The sequence below is a fragment of the Ictidomys tridecemlineatus genome, chromosome 14, assembly GCF_052094955.1.
Source record: "Ictidomys tridecemlineatus isolate mIctTri1 chromosome 14, mIctTri1.hap1, whole genome shotgun sequence".
Lineage (NCBI taxonomy): Eukaryota > Metazoa > Chordata > Mammalia > Rodentia > Sciuridae > Ictidomys > Ictidomys tridecemlineatus.
In genome coordinates, this window is record NC_135490.1 from 5,981,837 (window position 1) to 6,003,830 (window position 21,994).

Consider the following 21,994-nt stretch of genomic DNA (forward strand, 5'->3'; position numbering starts at 1 on the left):
GTTGTGTCCCCACAGCCCTGGGCCTGAGGGCCTGGACTGGGCGTGCTTCTTACCTACAGTGCCTACCTGGAAGAGCAGGTGAGCCTCAGCCAAGTTCCACGAGCCTCTGGGGCAGTGCTGGGCAGGCCCACCCCACCGGAAACCGACCAGACTCCTTCCCAGGTCAGAGCCCAGGTTCTTCCAAAGGGGAGCACGTCTGCCCACCGGGGCCTGCACCTACTGAGCCCCTCAGCTGGGCCCACGAAGCCGCACCCCAGGGCCCAGAGGGGCCAGCAGAACTGCAGAGGCTCTGGGCGCGGAGAAGCTTGTCAGGAACACACCAGAAACACCCGGAACCCTGGAGTACCGAGGGCGTGTCACAGAGCACGGGGTCCTGGGGGTCACCACGGTTCAGTCAACACCGTCCGCCTCTCCCTACCGCAGACCCCCAGCCCAGAGTCGTGGGTCGGAGCAGTTGGAAGCCGTGGGCACCGTCACGGAACCGTCATTGGGTCCAGCAGCAGGTGGACAGCAGATGGGGAGAAGCAAGGGTGGCCCACCCTCAGCCCCACAAAGGAATAGGAACTGACCACGTCACCCTGGAAGAGCCCAGGACACCTGCCAGTCACCGCAAGACCTGAGCTGCACGATGCCACCACAGGGTCAGGGACACTGAGGCTCTCGACCATCAAGTAGAACTCGCGGGGGGTGGGGGGTCCCGGGGAGGCGCAGGGGCTGGTGTCTCCCGGGCTGTGGAGACAGACGTGGTCATGGCCACGCCGCAGGGAGGATGAGCTCACTCCAGAGCGGAGCATGTAATACACCCCAGACGGTCAGTTTTACGTTATGTGTATTCCTCTGCATTAAAACAAAATCCGGAAGATGCCACGAGGCCTGGGAAAACTTGACTCTGGCTTCTAGAATCTAACGGAGTAGGCGGTGGGAACGTCCATAGCATAGATGGCAAAAGGCACTTTTGAATCTGGGTTTTCAGGTGGGGGTCTGCTCGCGGCTGGTCCGCGGGTCTCCGGCTTGGCCTTTCCCCTATTGTAGATGGAGGTTTATTCACACCGAATCTTCTGGTTTCTGACTCTAGTGGATGGGCCACAAGAGACACAACAGCAGGCTAGTGAAGGCAGAAGGTTCCTGTCTGTTAAGGCCTGAGGTGTGTCCCCAACAGCTCATAGGTGGACCTCAGCCTGTGGCTGTTCTTTACGGAGATGTAACGTAGAATGAAGTCATATGGGTGTCCCTCATCCAATGTGACAGGTGTCCTTAAAAAAGAGATTGGCTTTGGGGGTAGGAAGGACAGTAGAATGAGTAGGACATCATTACCCATGTGCATATATGATTACACGACTTGTGTACCTCACATCATGTGCCACCAGAAAAATGAGAAGTCAGACTCCATTTATATATGATGTGTCAAAATGCAGGCCACTGTCACGTGTAGCTAATTAGAGCAAGACAGTGGGACACAGACATGCACAAAGAACCGTGTGAGGACACGGTGACAAGATGCATCCTCAGGCCCAGGAGAGAGGCTCAAGAGGAACCAGCCCACCTTGACCTTGGGCTTCCAGCCCCAGGACTATGCACAATCCAACGCTGGGTAGAAGCCGCCTGCCGGTAATATTTGTTGCATCTACCCGAGCAAATTAATGCTCTACTCCACTTTCAAAGTACTCCTCAGGCCCCAGAATAGCACCAAGGGCTATTCTGTGTGCGGACGAGCCAGGCTTGGAGGAACCAAGGTCACACTGCTCACACTGCTGGCCAGTGCCGGGCCAAGCCAGGTTCTCCACTGGAATCCGCATGCCCTCTTCAAAGTCCTGCCTGAGGGTGGGGAGGGTGTGAAAGCACCCCACAGACAGAGGATGAAGTACGGAGAGGTCTGCAGCGTGTCAGAGAGGACCTGGCACACGGAGGGGCAAAGCCTCACATGTACTGTTGCCGCCAAACCTCCCGATGCGCCCACCCTCTGGGTGCCGGTATTGTGCCCATTTCACAGACGAGGGAACTGAGACTCAGAGAGTCAAGCTGAGTTGGAGTCCAGGCCTCTGACCCAGGACCTTGCTGGTTCTCATTTCACCAGGTCTGAATGGCCCGTGCATCCTTTCCTGATGGCGTCTGTCTTTCTGGGGGAGGGGAGGTGGCTTGTGGCTGTAGGGCGCTTTCTCCCAACCATAAATCTGCAGCAGGGAGAACATTAATGCTTTGCCCATTCATACCCTCTTGGCCTCTGCCTCCTGGCCACATCCCCACTCTCTCCCGCCCCACTTTCCCTTCCTCCCCTCCCTTCCATGAGTCTCATCTCCTGGCTGGGAGCTGGAGGGCTCTTTGTCCTGTCTGAACTTATTTATGTGGAACAAAGGCCACCAGGAAACCTGTCCCAGGCCCAGCCGCTGGGGCAGTGCGCCCCTAGTGGGGAGAACTCTCCCTGGTCCCGCAGGCCGGGCTCCAGCCTCCCCCTCCCAGGGGTCCCGGGCAGCGGAGTAGAGGAGGGCCCCCGACTTCCTAGCCCTATGGTGCTGCTCTCCTGGGCTTCTCAAGCCCCTGCAGATGTCACTGCACACTAGAGCAGCATCAGCTGGGCCTGTGGTTCTAGGACCCCAAGTGACACCACGAGAAGGGGCACTTGCAGACCTCACACAGCCTGGCCCAGCAGTTCTCAGTCCTGGGTGGACATTGGGAATATTTAAACATGCTGATGCCCCAGCCCCCCTGGAACCTGGCCCTGGGACTTGTTAATGTGACCCCTGCCACCCTCCCCCCACCTGGACTCCTACGTGATTCTCACGTGCAGCAGGGCTGAGAGCCCTGGCCCTCACTACTTATGAAGGTGCACTGCTGACGTCCTCCTCCTGTAAGCACTGTGCTCCCTGCACAGCACCTACCCATTGCAAGCAGCCGTGACAGCCAGAGTCAGGTTCAAATCCCAGGTCCAGCCTGACCAGCTAAGAGAGGAGGCTGGTGGGGAGGGGTCTCTTTCAGTTTCTTCATCTGTGGAAACAGGTGGTCATAGGAACAAGAGCCACGCTGCCTCGACCTCTCTCCCACCCCCAGACTGTGGTGGAAACAAACAGCAAGTTGTGTGCAAACCCCAGGACATGGGACACTCCAGGGTTCAACCCTGAGGGCCCCGCCACGCGGCCACAGTTCTGTAGCCGGAGCCTCCATACCTTGGTTTCCTCCTCTGCTCCTGGGGTGCTAAATTCCTAGCTCAGGGGTTCTCTCGGGGTCAGATGTAGGGAAACACAGCGAGCTGGCTGCCAGGCTGGGGAGGGCGGGGATGGGCAGGGGAGCCGGGGGATTTTGAGAGAAGTGGAGCTGTCCTGTGAGCACATGCATGTGTCATGGTACTTATGTCAAAACCCACAGAATGTTCCACACAGAGCGAACCCTGGTGCAAGCTGTGGTCTTTGGTCAGTAATGTGCTAAGACTGACTCTTCAATTGCAGCAAATGGACCCACCATTTCAAGATAACGGTAGAAACTGGAGGAGGCGGAGGAGGAGGGCACACGGGGACTGTACACTTGGGGACTATTATTATTATAAACCTAAACTGTTAAAAAGTTAAGCCTATTATAAGCAGAACAAAAGCAGGACAAGTGGGGCGCCTTCGTGACCAGCAGGACCGCCCACGGGCTTTGGAGTACCACCCAGTGCCCCTTGTGCCTGGGGTTGGAGCCCCAGGAGCGGGTCTCTCACAGTCCCCCAAAACCCTGGTTCCCAGGACTTCAGGACTCAGGCCAAGGATTTGTGGGGTGAGGGCGCCCCCTTCCGGCCTTGAGAGGCAGGGACAGCTGGGTCCCTGGTCGCCCTGGGGCTGTGCACACTAGTACACATCCTGCATGCCACCTCCAGCTTTGTTAATGCCAGCAACAATACGGAAAATGTCAGACTCTCGTGGCTTTGTGACGGAAGAGTCCCATAGTGCCAGCGCACAGCCAAAGCAGGACTAATGGCTCCCCCTCAGGCATCTGGGAGGAGAGGGCGGGGAGGGGGGGCCTCGCAGTCAGAGCAGTGGTGGCTTGCTGCTGGCCCACCTCGGGTTACGGCTGGTAGCACTGAGCCTTAGGCGATGACAATCACCTAACAGTGTGTCAGGCACTCTGAACCCTTTACTGGACTTGACCACAAACAAAAATGGTCTACCCCCATTTTACAAACAAGGAATGGGATACACAGAGAGGCTAGGTGACTTGTCCAAGGGCACACAGCTGGTGAAAAGTGGCTTCTATTTGGCTCCAGCTCCAGAGCCCCGACACCAGCCACCTGCCAAGCCACCTCACCTCCTGGTTTCCCCATCTGAGAAATGGAATGCCATCCCCCACTGCCTTAGCAGCTGTCTGGGCTGGATGGAGAGCTGAGAGTGAATGTCAAGGTCAACCTCAGTCCCTAGGCTTGGCGCAGGGAGTCCCTTGAGGCAGCGGGCGCCTAGGGCTGCAGCTCATACTGGCCCTCAGTGGCCGTGTAGAAGTCCTCAAGCACCGACTGCAGGAACTCAAAGGTGGGCCGCTCCTCGGGCCGACTTCGCCAGCACTCAGCAATGACCTGGCGGTACAGCTCGGGTGGGCACGTGTCCGGCCTTGGCATGCGGTAGCCTCGCTCCAGGCTGCGGATGACCTCGGGATTGCTCATGCCTGCAGGCAGAGGGGACAGAGCATGGCGGGGAGGGTGGTTTCCAGAGGGGAAACCTGGGGGACACTGGGCCTGGAAGGGGGAGAGCAGCCCCCACAGGCTCATCAGGTCAGGCTCCTCCCTGGTTGGTCACCTGGCCACCCAGCTGGTGACCCTTTACACAGACCTTGGTTTACTTTTTATTATCTGGAGAGCTGGAAAGGAGGCTGTCGATTCTCTCCTGAACTCAGACAATCCGTCTCAGGACGGGACCCTGTCTAGGTCACCTGTCCAGGAAAACTGAACCTCTGCTACTGGTAGAGCTGCTCCCTGCAGCCTGCAGAGCTGCTTAGGCCCTTGTGACATGAGCCTGGGGCTCAGGTTCTGCCCAGGGACAGGCTTCAGAGGATGCCCCCAGGCTAAGGCCAAAGAGGGACCACTGTCCTCAACGGCCGGCAAGCTCCCTGGATGAGCTCTGTCCAGACCTGGCTGCCTTGGCTGCTGGTTTTAGTGGGCACAGCCCTGAGGCCCAGAGCGCTACTGAACCAGAGGGAGGCCTGGATCCTAGTCCAGCTAACGGGCGGCCCTCTGACAAGTGGGTGGTGGCCACAGTGCCCGAGGATGGGATGGCTGCCAGGGGCCGTGACAGCAGAGCAGAGCACTGTGAGAGCTGCAAGAGGCAGCGCCTACCTGGGTAGGGCACGCGCCCGTAGGTGACGATCTCCATCAGGAGGACCCCGAATGACCACACGTCTGCTTTGATGGTGAACACCCCAAAGTGGATGGCTTCCGGGGCGGTCCACTTGATGGGGAACTTGGCTCCTGCGGGAGAAGCCCAGCAGCTCTATGAGGCCAGCCTGGCTGCCCTGCCCACAGCCTCCCCGCCTGTCCCCACGGCTGGGCCTCACGGGGCTTGGCCACCGGACAGTGCAGAGATGCACCCAGGGAGTCAGGAGGACACTGGAGGGTGTGTGCCTGAGAACACGCAGGCCCCAAAGGATCCTCACAAGAGGAACTGTCGGTGCTCCGCAGGCTGAAGGGACTCCAGCAGAGGAGACCTTTGTCACCTGGTGGGGCACAGGGGCTGATGTTCTTTACCATCCAGAGACTCAGGAGTCTCTACCAGTCACAGCTCTACCAGCTACACATCTGTCCCCACTGTCCTTAGGGTCTTTAAAAAGAGAGCAGGTGGGCCGGGCATGGTGGCACACACCTGAAATCCCAGTGGCTTGGGAGGCTGAGAGAGTAGGATGGAGAGTTCAAAGCCAGCCTCAGTGAGTTAGAGAGGCACTAAGCAACTCAGTGAGACCGGTCTCTAAAGTAAAATACAAAATAGGGCTGGGGACGTGGCTCAGAGGTGAGTGCTCCCCCACCCCCCACCCCCCAAAAAAAGAGAGTAGGTGGGCTTCACTGGGCAGCACGCATGAATTTCCATCTGGGATGGAAGAGTCCTTTTCTATGTCACATGGCCTTGTAACATAGGCCCAACATTTTAACTTGTCCCAGCCTCAAGTAGTCCTCAAAGTGAAGGCTGCAGTCCTGGGTGGCATTTAGAGAAGACCTCGTGGCTCTCCACTGGGTGCCCGTCCTGTGAGCCAGCCTGAAGTCCCCTGAGGACAGACGTGGTCCCCGCACCACATCCCTCCTCCTGTGTCTGCTGATGTTCGTACTCAGCTAAAGGTATTCAGATCCCCCCGTGAAGCAGATTTTGAGAGTAAAGCAAGAGTGCTCTGCAGAAACCTGCAGAAGCCCAGCTCCGTGGGGTTCACAGGAGCCAAGTGGGAAAAGCATTTGCAACTCAAATTAGTTGGTGAGACACCAGGTGAATCTCCAGGGCAGGGGGAGATGGGCTGCCCAGTCTCTAACCCACCGCAGGCCGAGCTCCTCCTCGTGAGAGGACTGGAGGCACTTCTTTTCTGCCGTATGTATTTAGGGGGGAAGGCCAAGTGGTGGGGGCCACAGAGGCCTCCCGGAGTCCCTTTCGTGAGGCTCTGCAGTGCAGCCCCAAGGAGAAGCTCAAGAGGGCTTCGGGGAGCTGGGCAGGTGAGGCCCGGCGTCTCCCTGCGGCTGGGGCTCTGCTCACCCTCTTGGACAGTGTATTCACTGTCAATGATCCGGGCCAAGCCGAAGTCCGCGATTTTGCAGCACAAGGTCTCAGACACCAGGATGTTGGCCGCCCTCAGGTCTCGGTGGATGGAATTCATGTGCTCGATGTACGCCATCCCTTCCGCGATCTGAGGAGACAGGTCCCAAGGTGAAGGTCGGCGTGGGGGCCTCTCCTCCCAGCGTCCCACACCGGCCCTGGGAGAGCAAAGACCTGACCACCACCTGACTGTGGACCAGCTCATCCTCTGGCCAGGCTGAGGGGGCAGAAGGGCACGGTGGGTGCCTTTGATTGCTTTTAAGTGGATGCATGGAGGGCGGCCAGCACTGGGAGGGACATGTGTCCTCCTGGGCGGAGAAGAAAGAGGGCTTCCACTGCTTCCAGCTGACACAGAGGCCCGAGCAGCTGAGGGGCTAGCTGTCTCCTCCTGCCCTCCCCGTCCAAGCAGCTGTCTCCACAGGCCTGCCAGGGAGGACAGGCAGGAGGAGGAGAGGGAGGGCCGGAGGGCACAGTCAGAGGGCACCTCTGCTTGGCAAGCACTCTGCCTGGAGTCTGGAGCCCGTTCAGCAAGTCTCTAAGCCTCCCTGGGGGCTCCGTCCTGATGGACCATGGAGGGGGCTCCCGATCCAGGAGTTAAGGCCAGCCTTCAATGAAGTAACTCGTGCTAAGGCTCGAACCTGCACGTAGGGATCCGGGTGAACAGAGGCACCAAAGAGGAGCTTGTCTTGGTCCAGATGGCAGCACCAGGCCAGGACTACCTGCTGGGCCCCCTCTGTAGCTCTTTTAGCTAAGGCTTATTCATCCCTTGATGGATGAGGAAATTGAGGCTGAGAATAGAGAGCCAGTGGATCTCCCCCAGCATCCAGGAACCCTAACGACATCGACTCGGGTCTTGAGCTGACCGGGATTTTGTAGGGTGGGGAAGAGACCAAAGCCCCCTGGGCAGTGGAGGCAGGTGTGGCAGGTACTAGGCACCAGAAATCATGCCACGAGACTGCAGGTCAGGGCACGGGAGTCGTAGCTGGAGATTGCATGGGGTGGCCAGCGCTGGCCATGGAGGAAGTGCCCTGTGTGCTTTGCACCCCACCCCAGAGTAGGGGCGGAGAGCCCTGAGGTCCCTGCTTGTGTGTGTGTGTGTGTGTGTGTGTGTGTGTGTGTGTGTGTGCATGCATGTGACATGCGATTGCATGCAGGGCGAGGCGCAGTGTGACCCCAGTGTGGTCTAGAAGCTGTCTTCTGGGAGGGCCCGATTTCCTGGTTTCTTAACCCCCAGATATTTGACCACATCTTGGCCCTGAGATCAGATGGCTTCTCCTGACTTTTCCCCATGTGACCCAAGGTTTCCTGAGGGGTTATGATGGGGACTGGAAAAGACGGGGGGCAGGGGTGGGAGAAGAGAAGGAAGGAAGGGAGAGGATGGGCTTATCCCATAACCATCTCACCAGTTGCTCAAACTCGTCTCTTGCCTCATGGAAAAAAGGCACAATGACCTCAGTTCCTGCACTGATACTAGTTAAAGATAATGAGGAACAGGGTGGAGGAAGCGTGGGTGGGGAGGGCCCCCTCTGTAGCTGTGTGTGTGTGCGCACGCACACATGTGCACACTCACATTTTAGAGGCTGACCACACCTTCTTGCAGAGAGCTCTAGTTCTAATAGACACACACAAGGGACCACCAGATGTGTCTTCCTGCTGCATAGAACCCCCAGCTACAGTCTCCAGGGGAGGGAAGCTCTCCCCTCCTCATTCATTGCCCCCTACAGAGTCTGGGAAATTCCTCACGTGAGCCCCAAGGGTACCAAGGACAAGTCCAGGGCAGCTGGAAAGATTCCTCCATGGTGGACGTTCTCTGGGGCTCAGAGAAGGAATGTCCCTAGGGCTCCTGTGTGTCCCACACCTGCCCATCAGTCTGGGCGGATCCCGGGGCTGCACCAGGACTTAGGGTCTTGCTAGAGGATGGGTGTTCTCAGAGTCACGCCTTGCTGAAGGCACTGGTGGCACCATGTGAGAAGGACAACAGACCACACCTCTCACTGCCAAACGGGACCCTTGCCCACACTCTGGGTTTCCCACGACATCCATCTGCCCTCTCTCCGTTCCCAACGGAGCAGCCTCACCCCATCATGGCTGCCCAGGGTGGGGACTGCATTTCCCAGGCTTGCTTGCTGCCAGGTGAGGCACTAAGACTCAGTGGGACAAGACGGTAAAGCCATGAGTCACCATCTTGGACAGTAAGATGACATGCTAAGGTTCCTGATGGGGTGGAGCCTCCAACCTGCCTACGGCTGGACGTTCCACATCGTTACTTTCTGTCCTTCACAGTCCAGCTGAAACCTCCCAGTGCCACCTCTCACCAGTGGATTCACTTAAGCCTCAGGGCACGGAGAAGGATGCACTTCCCCCAGGTACCCTCTGCATGGGGTAGTTCACCAACCTGGGCTGACATGTCGATCAGTCGTGGGAGGGACAACCTGCTGCCCTCCTCTGACTTTAAGAAGTCCAGTAGGCATCCTGAGAGAGAGAGAGAGAGAGAGAGAGAGAGAGAGAGAGAGGGCTCAACTGCACTTGTGCATGGTGACCTGAGTGGGCTGGGGGCAGGAAGCGGGCACTGTCCTCAGATCTCTGGATGCACCGGGAGCTCTGCCTGCAGCTGTTGCTGCCTTAGGCTCACATAGACCCAGGCCTCACCCCCCTGGGGTAGCGCCCAACCACCCAGAGTGAACGCACAGCAGGTTCAGGGACCTGCCTGAGGTCTCGGGGCCAGAAGGGTGGGGACTGGAACCTGAGCTCTGGCTCTGGGATTAGTGGCCTTTCCTGACATGACAGGACATTCCTGCACACCTGCCTTGCCCCCATCATCCTCAGTGGCAGGGAAACTGTCCCTAAGCTCCAAGCATCAGCAAGAAGACACTGGCATGGAGACAGCGGTTCCCAGACTGTTGTCCCATGAGACACCCTGTGGACCTCAGAGGCTGCCCAGCCTCCCCCCTCTGGTCACCATGCTATGAAATGTTCATATACTTGTAAAAGGTCCCGTGATTGATAGGAAGGGGCAGTAGAACTGTCTCTGGATGCCCAGCCAATGGATCTGTCCCCTTTTCAAGGGTCTGTCCCTCCCAGCGGGTATCAAAGTGCACTGGGTGCAGAAGATGCACTCTGGGAGCACTGGCCGCAGGGCTCCTGAGCCGAGGAGGCAGCTCTGCAGAGACCAACCAGCCCTCCTGCTTCCCGGCCTCCTCCCCTCCTGCCGCCCTGCACCAGCAACGTCTGGTGCAGATCCTATGGCGATCCCCTGGCCTGGCAAACCTACTGCAGGGAGCCACCGAGACTTCCCGCCCTCTAAGCCTGATCCTCTGCAGGGGCTGGGGCACCACCTCTGGCCATGTACTCGGTGACGATGAAGATGGGCTCCTTGGTGACCACGGCATACAGACGGACCAGCCTCTCATGCTGCAGGGCCTTCATCAGGTTGGCCTCAGCCAGGAAGGCTTCTGGAGACATGGCTCCCTCCTTCAAGGTCTTGATGGCCACCTTCAAGTTGTTTTTGTAATAACCTGACCAGGGAAGAGGGGTGGGGAGCAAAGGAGCCATTCAGAGGCTCAGAGAACATCTGTCACCACTGACACGAGATTCCAGGTGCCAGACCCTTCTATGGGGACCTGAGGCCAGAGATAGAATGTGTGTCCCCCAGGGTGATGGAGGGGTGTTCATACTTGGCCAGGATGTGACCATCTCTCCTGGCCACACGGGAGCCTCAGGCAATGGAGAAATTTAGGGGGGAGGTATCACACTGAGTAACAGACAATGACAGGCCTGTCTTTCCCAGGGAAGCTGCAGCTCGCGCCAGGCCTGGGCAGAAGGCCCCAGGAGCATCAGGGTCTGAGCCCGACCTGGGGCCTCAGAGCAGGCAGACAGTAAACAGCCTTCTGAGTTCCAACAGTGCTGCGGTGAGCAGGAGCCGCCTGCGGCTGGAGGACACTGGGAGCTGGAGTTGAGTGACTTGGCCCAAGTCAACCCTGGCAGGTGGTGGCCTTGGTCTGCAACCGGGCTCTGGAGTTTCCAGTTAGTGGCCCACTCTGTCTAGCAGACAGCTTCTGTCTGTGAGCTGAGGCCAGGAGAGTCAGCAAGCTGAGGCCAGGAGAGCGCACAGGGTCCGTGGCAAAGCCAGCCGGGGCTGAGAAGGGCTGGGAGAGTGGGTTCTGTCCTCTCCATCACCACTGGGTGCCCCTTGCATTCCGGGCCTGGCCTCTGCCTCTCCTCACAAGGCCTCCTGGGGCGGGAGCTCTGCGTACACTGGGCCCTTGGCCTTCAGGGGCAACTTGCCCGTTTCAGGATGCCGGGCGGGGAGGGGCGCCTCAACTCACCCATCCACACTTCACCAAACTGCCCAGACCCGAGTTTCCGGACCAGCTTGAGGGACTGCCGGGGGATTTCCCATTCGTCCTGGACCCAGGGGTTCTGCGATGCCGGGCTCACACAGGGCAGGGTCAGCCTCTGGCATAAGCCATCCCCTTTCTCTGCATCAGGGAAGAAAGAAAAGTGAGCTGGAGGCCAGACTCCACGGGGACGCCAATCATCCTCCGCTGTGTGCGCTAGGCACTGGCTTTGAATTACCCGTGGAGAGGGGCCAGCTCCTGAGGTCACCCTCCAACTCCCCAAGGCAAGTCACACAATTTGGGATCTGTAATAGCCGTCCCAGAGCTCCTCTGGCACAAGCCCCCATCCCTCCAAGACACCCCCTTACTAGAATAGTGCTGCACCAGGGCCTGGAGGGAGGGGAAGGTGATCCTGGGGGAGATGTAGTAGCCCCCTTCATCCAGAGAGCGGATCTTATAGTGCTTGACCATCTCCCCCTGGGAGGTGACATCCTTCACAGACAGGGAAAAGGCACCTGGAGGCCAACAGACACAAAGGAATAAGGCACAGAGCCAAAAGGTCGGGACCCAGATGGGGCTTGGCGTCCCTGTTCTGAAGGACAGGTCCCCAGATTCTGGGCTCCATTTCCACTGGTTTCCTTCATCCCAATTTGCCCCCCTGAGCCTCCCTGTTGGCTCCATCTGATCCCCTTGACCTTCCCCAAAGCCCGAAACTCAATCAGAGAATCACGAGCTTGGGCAGGTAGGACAGTCTCTCGGCAATCATTCAAGTCCCCACTTGAGCACCTGGTCCCCCAGCTACCCTTTGCCATGGCATGTTGAGACATGCTGGGTCCTTGGCTATAAAGGCTGACAACTCCCCCAGGAAGAGGTGCATCCACCTTAGGCACCATGCCCATGGGAGGAGCCCAGAGCTGTGCCCAGGGGCCTGCTCCTTCAGCTTGGCAGACCTGCTCCTGGGGATTTTGTACCTGTAGACGAGTAGTAGCACACGCCAAGGGCTAAGAACAATTGGGGAAGTAAGAACTTTCAGCTGAAAAACTTTTTTCCATGAACTTGGAGTTGCTATAAAATGCCTCTGTCCAGCTCTCTGGGTACCTTGGACACTCCCTCCCTCTCCAACTCTTATTTGAGCAAGAGGTCCCTCTCTGGGCAGGCTTCCCTGGCCCCACCTCCCAGGACTCGCCTCCCAGGAGCAGTACCACCCCTCTCCACCAGGGGTCAGAGGTGTTAAATAATAGTTCCATTGTCCCAGAGAAGAACTATCTTACACCTCTTTCTCCATGGCCCTGTGTCTTTGGGCCCCTTCTTCTCAGGTCAGAACCACCATCCCGTGCCCCTCCCATCTTCCTTGACGGATTCACCTCTCTCACCACCTACTTATGAAAGGACTGGAGAGGCTGTGCACAGACCGGTGCACCGGGAAGTTGCCACCGCCCCCACACCCACCGCAGCCGCAGGATGGAAGCTACAAGGTCCTTGCCCACCTGACCCCGGCTGGGCAGCCCTGTGTCCCAGTCTGTGAGGACCTTGGCTCCAGCACGTTCACAGATCCCTGGACCTCCCAGTGAGGACAAGAGCTTTCCTTCCCCTTTCTCCCACAGAGGCCTCTCAGTAAGCAGGGAGCCCTACTCTCCTGCACTGTGGGGGTCTTCTCCAAGTCCTCTCTGTGACGTCTCAGGACAAGTGGGTGCTCTTCTTAAAGAGGACTTCCGGCTCCGACCAGCGTCAGGCTTACAGAACTAGGACTCTTGCCTCTGGGGTGTTTGGGCTGCCCTGGGCACAGAGGGATGGCTCTCACAGATTCAGATTTCTTACCACAGAAGGTGCCCCTGCCTTTGGACTGGGAAACGAGGCTGTCATCACAAAGACACCAATAGCAGAGGCTTGAGAAGCTGAGGGACATCTAGAGGCCACCAGACCCCCCAAGGCTTCCTCTCTGCCGGCCTTGCATCCATGTGACCCTGTGATGCAGATTCAGGGCTTCCTCTGGAATGCTGAGGAGCCTGTGTGTGCACGTGTGTCGTTGTGTGTGTGCACACATGTATGTGTGGGGGTGGGGGAGGAGAAGACACAAGATCGGCTGAGTAGCTAATTGTGGAAGTGGCCCCATGGGCCCCATCACACCATTCTGCCTCTGCATTTGCTGGAAATGCTCTACCAGTAACAGCCCCAGGACACACATGCCATCTCCACTAGTTCCCTGCTGGTTCCTTGGACAGGGGTGCTTTGCCCTGAAGATGGGATGGTGGCAACATCCCAATGTCTCTATATAACACCCAGGTGAGTACATGCATGTACACGTGCACTTAAGACCTGAGGCACCCCGAGTCCCGATGCCCCCTCTGCCCCCAGTGTGGCCCTGGCCCTGAGGCACAGAACGGCTCCAGGGTGTGTCAGGGTGCCTTGAGCTCTCTTCACCCAGCTTTTGCTGTCAGAAATGAAACTCCTGGCTGCTGTCCACTGGCCACTAACAGGAGCCAAATTCACATTGCAGTCACTCTCTGCCCCCATTCCTCCTCCGACTCACCATCCCCATCTCCTCCCCATAGCATGTCGCAGGTCCCTGTGGGCAGCCTCCTGATGAACAGGTTTTCTTCACACCACTGGGAGTGTCCTTGATCCCCCCAGCCTGACACCATCTGCAGCTTGCACAGATTCAGAGCCTCGTCCATGGTGTCCACTGTCAGCATCAGACAAGGCCTTCCTCTCCCAGGGCTTCAGCTCCCTCATCAGTCAAATGGGGGACTGGGCTAGAATCTCCGAGGTGGACCGTTGCAGCAAGTGCACCAAGGAGTCCACAGAGCATGACCAGAGTGGCACAAGCACCTCAGTCCCACTGGGAAACAGCCCAGTGCCACCAGAGTTAGAACCGCTGAGCCAGTCGTGGGATACGCACGCAGGACGTTCTGCACCACACGGAACTGAACCACTGCCACTCTCAGTGCCCACGTGCCTCTGTCCTTGGTTGAGTTGTGTCCCACCAGCCCCAAATTCAGATGCTGCAGTGCTAATCCCCACCTGCAGGACACAACTGTGTCTGGAGACAGGGTTCTTAAAGGGGGATTAAGGTAAATGAGGTGCTTCGGTTGGGCCCTCACGCAACAGACTGTGTATTTATAAGAAGAGCCTAGGACACAGACACACAGGGAGGCCTGGTCAGGATTAAGGACCTAGGCATTAGACCAGAGACCCAGCACCTACTAGAAGAAAACATAGGCCCCACTCTCCATCATGTCAGTGCAGGAACTGACTTCCTCAACAAGACTCCTGACGCCCAACTAGTAAAATCAAGAATCCATAAACGGATGATGTCAAACTAAACGTCATGGCAAAGGAAACAACAAGAACGTGAAGAGAGAGCCTGCAGGAGGCGAGAAAATCTTTGCCACCTGCATCTCAGAGTATTAATCTCCAGGATATATAAAGCATTCAAAAAACACCACCAAAAAAACTAGTAACCCAATCAATAAATGGGCAAAGGAAATCAACAGGCACTTCACAAAAGAAAAAATATGGATGATCAACAAATATATGAAAAAAATGTTCAACATCTCTAGCAACTAGAGAAGTGCAAATTAAAACTACTGTAACATTTCATCTCACTCCAGTCAGAATAGCAATGATCAAGAATATAAGTAGTGATAAATGTTGATGAAGATGTGGGGGAAAAGGCACACTCCTGCATTGCTGGCGGGACTGCAAATTGGTGCGACAACTTTGGAAAGCATTGTGGAGATTCCTCAGAAAACCTGGAATGGAAGCACCATTTGACCCAGTTATCCCACTCCTCAGTATGTACCCAAAGGACTTAATCAGCCTACTACAGAGACGCAGCCACATCAATGTTTATAGCAGCTCAATTCACAAAAGCTAAGTTATGGAACCATCCTAGGTGCCCTTCAACAGATGAATGGATAAAGAAAATGTGATACATACACACAATGAAATATTCTCAGCCAAAAAGAAGAATGAGATCGTGGCATTGGCTGGTAAATGGATGGAACTGGAGACTATTGTGCTAAGTGAAATAAGCCAATCCCCCCCCCAAAACAAAGGCCAAATATTGTTTCTGATATGGGGAAGCTAAGACACAAACAGCAGGGGAGGGAAGAATAGAGGCTGACTGATTAGACAAAGAGGAATGCAGGGAAGGAAGGGGTGGGAATAGGAAAGACGGTAGAACGACTTGGCCGTCACTTTGCTCTGTTCACGACCAGGTGAACACACGACCAGGGAAGCTCCACTTCATGTTCAACCACAACAACGGGACCCTCATTAGGATAAGTCACACTCCATGCATGTATAATATGTCAAAATGCATTCTACTGTCATGTATATCTAAAAAGAACAAATAAACAAAAAAGGAAGAAAAAAGGAGGAATGTCATTGAGCTAAATGACCAAGGAAGGGAGAGAAGCACGGTGGCTTGGTGGCAGCAGGAAAGCCTGCTCAGTCTCGGGTCTGAATCTGTGATCCTCGGGAGGGGGTCTGCCTCCCCAGCTCGCCACAACCGAGCATCACCCCAAACTCCTGTTACCTGCGTTCTCTGACTGAGATGCTCTCTAGGGATTCTCTGAACCCCCAAATCCTTTGATTCCCAAACGTGGCTGGACCCTGAGGCTGAAGGGGACACAGGCTCCTCAGCCCCCACCGTTCCCAGTGTAGCTGCCGACAGTGAGTGGCTGGGCTTGTGGCTCTCTGCCATCCAGCCTGGGGGACGGCATGTTGGCATGCAGCATCTTATAGCCAGCTTCTGGGCAGAGTCCAAATCAGGAGGGAGACCAGGGCAGTGGCTGCTGAAGAGGAGCCTGGTGGGGGGTGGGTGCTTCTTGAGGAGCCCCAGGCAGGAGGTGGCAAGGCCACCACTCACCTCTATTGGTCTCGCTCTCTCTGATGAGGAAGGCACCCGCCTTGTTCATCGGAGCCAGCAGCTGCCTCTCCGCCTCCTTCCGGCTGATCGACCTAAAGAACCACCTAGAAAAGGGCAAAGGCAGCGAGCCTCAGAGAGCGGCCACGCTGCCTGGAGCATTCTAGTCCATGCACCTTTTAGGCTCAGCCGCTCCTGTTCCCTGTTAACCCTGCCCCTCCGTCCCTCTGACCCTATCCCACCCCATTTCCTATCGGCCGCTGGACTTACTGTCTTCCTGAAATGAAAAGACAGCATAGTTTGTACGACCTCTGCAAAAATGCTCCAGATGGACGGCCCTTCCCCACAGTGCAGGTGGCACACAAGGGCAGGCACCCGCTCTGTAGCTCTGTCTGAATGACTGAGATGCCAGACGCTGGCGTGGGCTCCCTCTGTGTTCAGCAGGGGCTTCTCGATGTGGAGGTGCCCTAGCTTCCCGCACAGGGTTCTGGGACAGACATGAGACCAAATGTCAACCACTGTGACACCTTCTGCATCCTGGGAGAGCGAACTGCACACCTGCACCAAGTGAGAGACTGAGTGGGTGGGTGGGTGAGTGTGTGTGTGTGTGTGTGTGTGTGTGTGTGTGTGTGTGTGTGTGTATGCGCATGCACGGGTGGGTGAGTGAGTGGGTGAGTGGGTGTGTAGGTAAGTGGGAGTGGATGAGTGTGTGGCAGGGGATGGGAGAGTGAGTGGGCGAGTGGGTGGGTGAGTGAGTGGGTGAGTGGGTGGGTGAGTGGGTGGGTAAATGTGTGGATGAGTGGGTGAGTGGGTGGGTGAGTGGGTGAGTGGGTGAGTGGGTGGGTGAGTGGGTGAGTGGGTGGGTGAGTGGGTGAGTGGGTGGGTGAGTGGGTGAGTGAGTGGGTGAGTGGGTGGGTGAGTGGGTGGGTGAGTGGGTGGGTAAATGTGTGGATGAGTGGGTGAGTGAGTGGGTGAGTGGGTGAGTGGGTGGGTGAGTGGGTGAGTGGGTGGGTGGGTGGGTGAGTCAATGAGTGAGTGAGTAGGTGAATGGGTGTGTGAATGGGTGAGTGGGTGGGTGGGTGAGAGGGTGAGTCAGTGGGTGGGTGAGTGGGTGAGTGGGTGTTTGAATGGGTGAGTGGGTGGGTGAGTGGGTGAGTGGGTGGATGAGTGTGTGAGTGGATGGGTGGAGAATGAGCAGGCCCACTGCCCTGACCATTGTGGACCTTCCTGGTGTGTTCTAGAAGCTGGTGGTGGGGCTGCTGCAAACCCAGTTCTAAACAAGTCCCCTCTCCTGGGACGCCCCTGAGATCTGACCCTGAGTCCTGTCCCTGGAGGCAGTGGGAGTTGCTGGTCAGGTCCTTGCTGTGAGCTCTGAGGCCAGACACTAGGACGGTTCCACCCAGGGATGCCAGGGAAGGGGCGGCTCCTGGTCCTTGGAAGCGCCCAGTGGTCTAGATGTCACTCTCTGGTCCCCTGCTGGAGTCCCGAGGCTCCCAGTGGGGCCCACTTTCTGGCCCTGCCCTGAGCCTATGGAACACAAGCAGCGACTGCCCCTTTGGCTCGAGGGGACTTGTTGGTCCACATACTTTTCCACTTCCAGGGTCTCCAGGGGGGCCACAAAGTTGCTGGGCACATAGCCTTGTCTCCCTGTGACGAGTGACTTGGCCAACCACCAGTCTCCAGTTCTAAGGGGAGAAGGGAAGACGAAGCAGGATGAACCCCTGTGGGCCTCCCTGAGCGGCTCCTGGTCCCCTCCCCACAGCGTGACCCGCCCTCAGGAGGGTGGGGACTGGTGGAGGTGGACAGTCTGGAGGAAGGAGGAGCTTGCATGTCACTCGGTGGCTTTCCACTGTGTGGAGCACCTGACAGGCAGGAGCTCCTTGTGCAGGGAGGCAGCCCTGGGGTGGGCTCTGGAGCATGGGTGGGATTTTGACCACAGAGCTAAAGGCCATGGGCAGAAACCACCTCACCAGAAAGACTTTGGAGAGGAAATGGGTCAAGTTTAAGAACATGCCCGGACAGGTGGGCTGTGCGGTGGAGAAGATGCTCTGGAGGCAGCCCCGAGGGCGAGGTGGGGGGCAGGGAGGCAGAGGGGCCGCAGGACTGACAGAGCGGGGACAGGGGAGCTTCCGGAAACTCACTCCTTCAAGACCTGCAGCTTCTCGCCCTTCAGCATCTGCAGGTCCCGGTCATTCACAGCGGCATAGTCATACAGGGCCACCACAAAATGCTCCTCTGGAAAGAACAAAGGAGAGATGGCCACCACGCAGGCCCTCAGGAGAGGGGAACTGGGAGAACGTGTGTCGTGAGCCATTTTCTGGCTACCAAGCAGGGCAGGGGCAGGGCCAGTGCCAAAGAGAAAAGTCTCATCAGGTGGCCTGTCTGTCCAGGGACGGGCTGCCGTCACAGCCCGCCTGTCTCCCGTCTGAGCTCTGCTGAGAAGCCCTGGGCTGGGATGAGGATTGGGGAGGGTGGGTGTGCAGCGGCCACCATTGCTGGCCATCAGCAGGCTGCAGGACCTAGTTTGGGAACCACCGTTGGCTGGTCCCCTATCCAGCCGTATTCCCCCCTGCCCCCAGCCCTGTAGTGTGAGAACCTCCCCCATTGTCGCCTTCCTTCTCCCCCTCCCAGCCTTATCCCAAAGTACCACATCTTGGAAGGTGGCAGCTGAGGCCTTCACCTCTCTACCCCGTTGGTGCCCAAGCCCTAGTGGTGAGCCTGGCTGGCGGCACCCAGCCTGCCTGGCCCCAGCCCTCTCTGGAGGGCTGCTGACTTGCTGGGGGTCCCTGGAACAGATGTACGGGAGGCTGGGCTTGTGCGGGCATCTTTCAGTGATCACTGCTAGTGATGAAGGCTCCCTGCACACTTGGCCCAGGTCCCCCAGATGGCTCTCTGCCTCCCCAGGAGTAATGACTCAGCTCTGTCACTGATGAGTGGTGTGACCTTGGGCCCGTTGCCTCCCTCGGTGGGCAGAGGCATTGGAATGGATGACAGTCACCCCTGTGGTCAGGGCTCAAGTCCTGGTGCACCAGGGGTCAGCACATTCACCGCCCCTGAGCTTCCTTCCTGGGGGTGGGGAGCTCCTGTCAGGAGACGAAGGATCACCCATCAGACAGGACAAGGGCCACCAGGTGAGGACGCTGACTGGTTTAGGGACTCTGCTTGTGAGGGTGACAGGCTGAGATCCTGGAGGGAGGGCCCGGGGTTACCCCTCGCTACCCCTCCCCTGGCTGTGCGGTGCAGGCCCCTGGCACTAGGTGAGCCAGGGAGAGAAGGGCCTGCTGGCCTGGCCGAGGCGGCCCTTCCTGGAGGCTGTTGGAAGCAGGTGGTGGGCCTGCTGGGAAAGCCGGTTCTGAACCGGGCGCTGTGCTGTGAGCCCGGGAGGTCTGGGCCTGGTCAGGGAAGGCTGTGCTCACTCCTTACGGCATGTGCTGCTCACCAGGGCGGAGTGGAATCTGGGAGAGGGACATGGTGTGGGTGATTAGAGGGTCTACAGGGGGCGGCTTGAACATGGCTGAGAAGGTGCCCCCCACGTAGATAGAACCCAGGCTAGGGGTGGGGGAGAAGTTGGCCTGGCTGTGGCCGGGTCTGAGGGTGCTCTCTGCACTCCTGTAACTCTTTCCTGTGCTCCTGTTTGTATTTGTGAAGTCTGCTGTTTTATCCCACAGGCCCGCACCCACTCAGGGTCTCTGCTTGGTTCCTGGGGAGACACTGGGCGCCTGACGTCATGGAGGGAGTCACTGGTTCTCAGCTCCCGGGCATTCTGTTCTTCTCCACCCTGGAGGACCCATCCTACTGTCCCCTGATCTAACTCCAGGGCCCCAAGGCAGACGCCCCCTTCTTACCGCGGTCGGGGTGCTCCTCGGGTGGTGGAGGGGTGAGGTGATTGAAGACCACCTTGGGCAGAAACACACACACTCCAAGTTAGTGCAGCTCCTGCTGCTGACCCGGGATGTCTCGAGAGGAAACTCTAGAGCATGTCAGCCAGACCACCGTGGGGTCCGCTCTGAGGAAGAGGGTGGCCGCCTTTGGAATTTCCATACATGCTGCTCCCCAGGTGCCAGCGCCGCCCCTAGACAAGCCCCAGACCATCTGGCATCTGGCCCTGACCACAGTAGACATGCCCCATCTTTGAAGGGAGAAAAAAAAAATCAGTCACCAGGATTAAAATCCTGGTTCTACCATTTAAAGTTGTGAAGTGGTATTTGGTGACATGGAAAGATACTTAGAGAATAGATTCCCTAAAACTCAACAAACATTCTCATACATATGTAGCCTGTGGGTCAGCTGTGGCACACGGATACCACAAAACACAACGAGAGTGCTCCGAGTAATGACAAGAATGGTAATACCTAGCGCATTTTAAAATGTGGGGGTCACCCTGGTGACCCATGACGGAGGATTGGACAAGCTGAAGTAGAGCCGTGCAGTGGGATGAACGAGCTGCAGGGATACCTGTTTGTTGCACAGGTGAACCGCGACAACGTAATGCAGAGCCCAACCCGCGTCCCAGAAGAACACAGGGTGCTGGATTCAGTTGGTGTAAAGTTCATGATGTGAAAAATGAACCTGTGTATTGTTTAGGGGAAATGCATACGTGGTGACAAAAAAGGAAAGATAAACAGGTTTGGAATGCGGGGGTCAGGGGTGAAGAGGACAGGCTGGGTAGGTAGAGAGTCAGGGAATGAGTCACTTTTGTTTTTTGAGGATGAGGATTTATTTCTTAGTTTGCGAACACTTTTTTTATGGGATTGTATTCTCTCAACCTGACGTAGGTGTTATAAATCTTACTTTTTTATTCCATACTTATTGGACACAGTTTTGAAGTGGTTTTGCAAAATGGTGGCACCATGTGGTTCCATTAAAAACTTGTTCATGTGATAAAACGAATGCATAGGAAAAGGGACTGAAGGCAAACCTCTGAGGAGATAACTCCTGGTATTTCTAGGAAGTGAAATGATGAGAAGTTATCATCATCTCGTTTCCCACGATCCACGATTATGTGGCTTACTTTTTTTTGTACCAGGGATTGCACCCAGGGGTCCTTAACCACTGAGCCACATCCGTGGCCTTATGTGTTTATTTTAATTTGATTTTTTTTTAGTTATACGTTACAGTAGAATGTACTTTGGTAAATTATACATACATAGGGTATATTCTATTCAGGAACCAACTTCCTCAATAAGACTCCTAAAGTGTAAGAAGTAAAATTAGGAATCAATGAATGGGATGGTTATCAATCTGAAAAGCTTACAGCAGAAGAAACAATCAAGAATGTGAACAGAGATCCTATAGAATGGGAGAGAAATCTTCGCCACCTGTACCTCAGATATGGCATGAATTTCCAGGATATAAACACTCAAAAGACAGCACCTGTCATTCTCCAAAGTCCCTTGGCTGTGTGCTGAGCCCTGTGCTGCACAGGGACACAGAGAAGATGCCCAGGGTCGCCCGTGGAACCGGGTCAGCAGTTCCTACACCCTAATGGGTCCATATTAGATGAAATGATGACCACGTGAACATGCCCATGGTGGGCACCAAGCAGAACAGGGGTCCAGGTGCCACTCTCCCGTACCCTAAACCAAAAGGAGGCTCTGCGGTTGGGAAGTGGAGAGGTGTCAGACAGTTATCCAAAGTCACACCCCGGAGGGGCAGGTCCAGGGAGCCCTGGGTGCACTGGGCTCTCTTTCCCACTCCCTCCCCCGCTCTGAGGGGCTGGGCACTCACCAGGGGTGGCAGTGGTGGGGGGTCTTTGCTCTGGGTGCCGATCTTCAAGGGACTCCAGCCCTTGCCCTTCTCAGTGACCTGCCTCTTGCTGCTGAGCAGACCCATCCTGTAGGGAGCACAGCAGATGGATTGTGAGACCGTGGAGGAGCCACCGCAACCAGCTTCAACCAGAAAGCTTGGCGGAGGTGGGGCTGCAAGGCCTCAGAGTCAGAGAGTTAGGGGGGCCGGGTGAGCCAAGATCGCATCCATCTACCTTCCTTCCTTCCTTCCTTCCTTCCTTCCTTCCTTCCTTCCTTCCTTCCTTCCTTCCTTCC

General features: G+C 56.7%; 1 protein-coding gene across 1 annotated transcript; it reads right to left on the minus strand.

Moving 5' to 3' along the window:
- Positions 1-4,072: 4,072 nt before the first annotated feature.
- On the minus strand, positions 4,073-21,785 carry Blk (BLK proto-oncogene, Src family tyrosine kinase). Its single transcript, XM_005337239.5, has 12 exons — positions 21,681-21,785; positions 19,799-19,850; positions 18,095-18,188; positions 17,540-17,638; positions 15,957-16,060; positions 11,452-11,598; positions 11,072-11,224; positions 10,082-10,261; positions 9,142-9,218; positions 6,687-6,837; positions 5,294-5,425; positions 4,073-4,626 (listed from the first exon to the last, which is right to left on the minus strand). The coding sequence occupies exons 1-12, from the start codon at positions 21,783-21,785 to the stop codon at positions 4,421-4,423; spliced, it is 1,500 nt and encodes a 499-aa protein (XP_005337296.2). The 3' UTR covers positions 4,073-4,420.
- Positions 21,786-21,994: the final 209 nt, after the last annotated feature.

Bases quoted from the DNA above. Each gene is read 5' to 3' on its own strand.
- Blk (XM_005337239.5), bottom strand. From the start codon at position 21,785: ATGGGTCTGCTCAGCAGCAAGAGGCAGGTCACTGAGAAGGGCAAGGGC. The intron at 10,262-11,071 runs GTGAGTTGAGGC...TTCCCTGGTCAG, and splicing joins GTTTGGTGAAGTGTGGATGG to GTTATTACAAAAACAACTTG. The intron at 4,627-5,293 runs GTAGGCGCTGCC...CTCTGCCTGCAG, and splicing joins CGGGCGCGTGCCCTACCCAG to GCATGAGCAATCCCGAGGTC.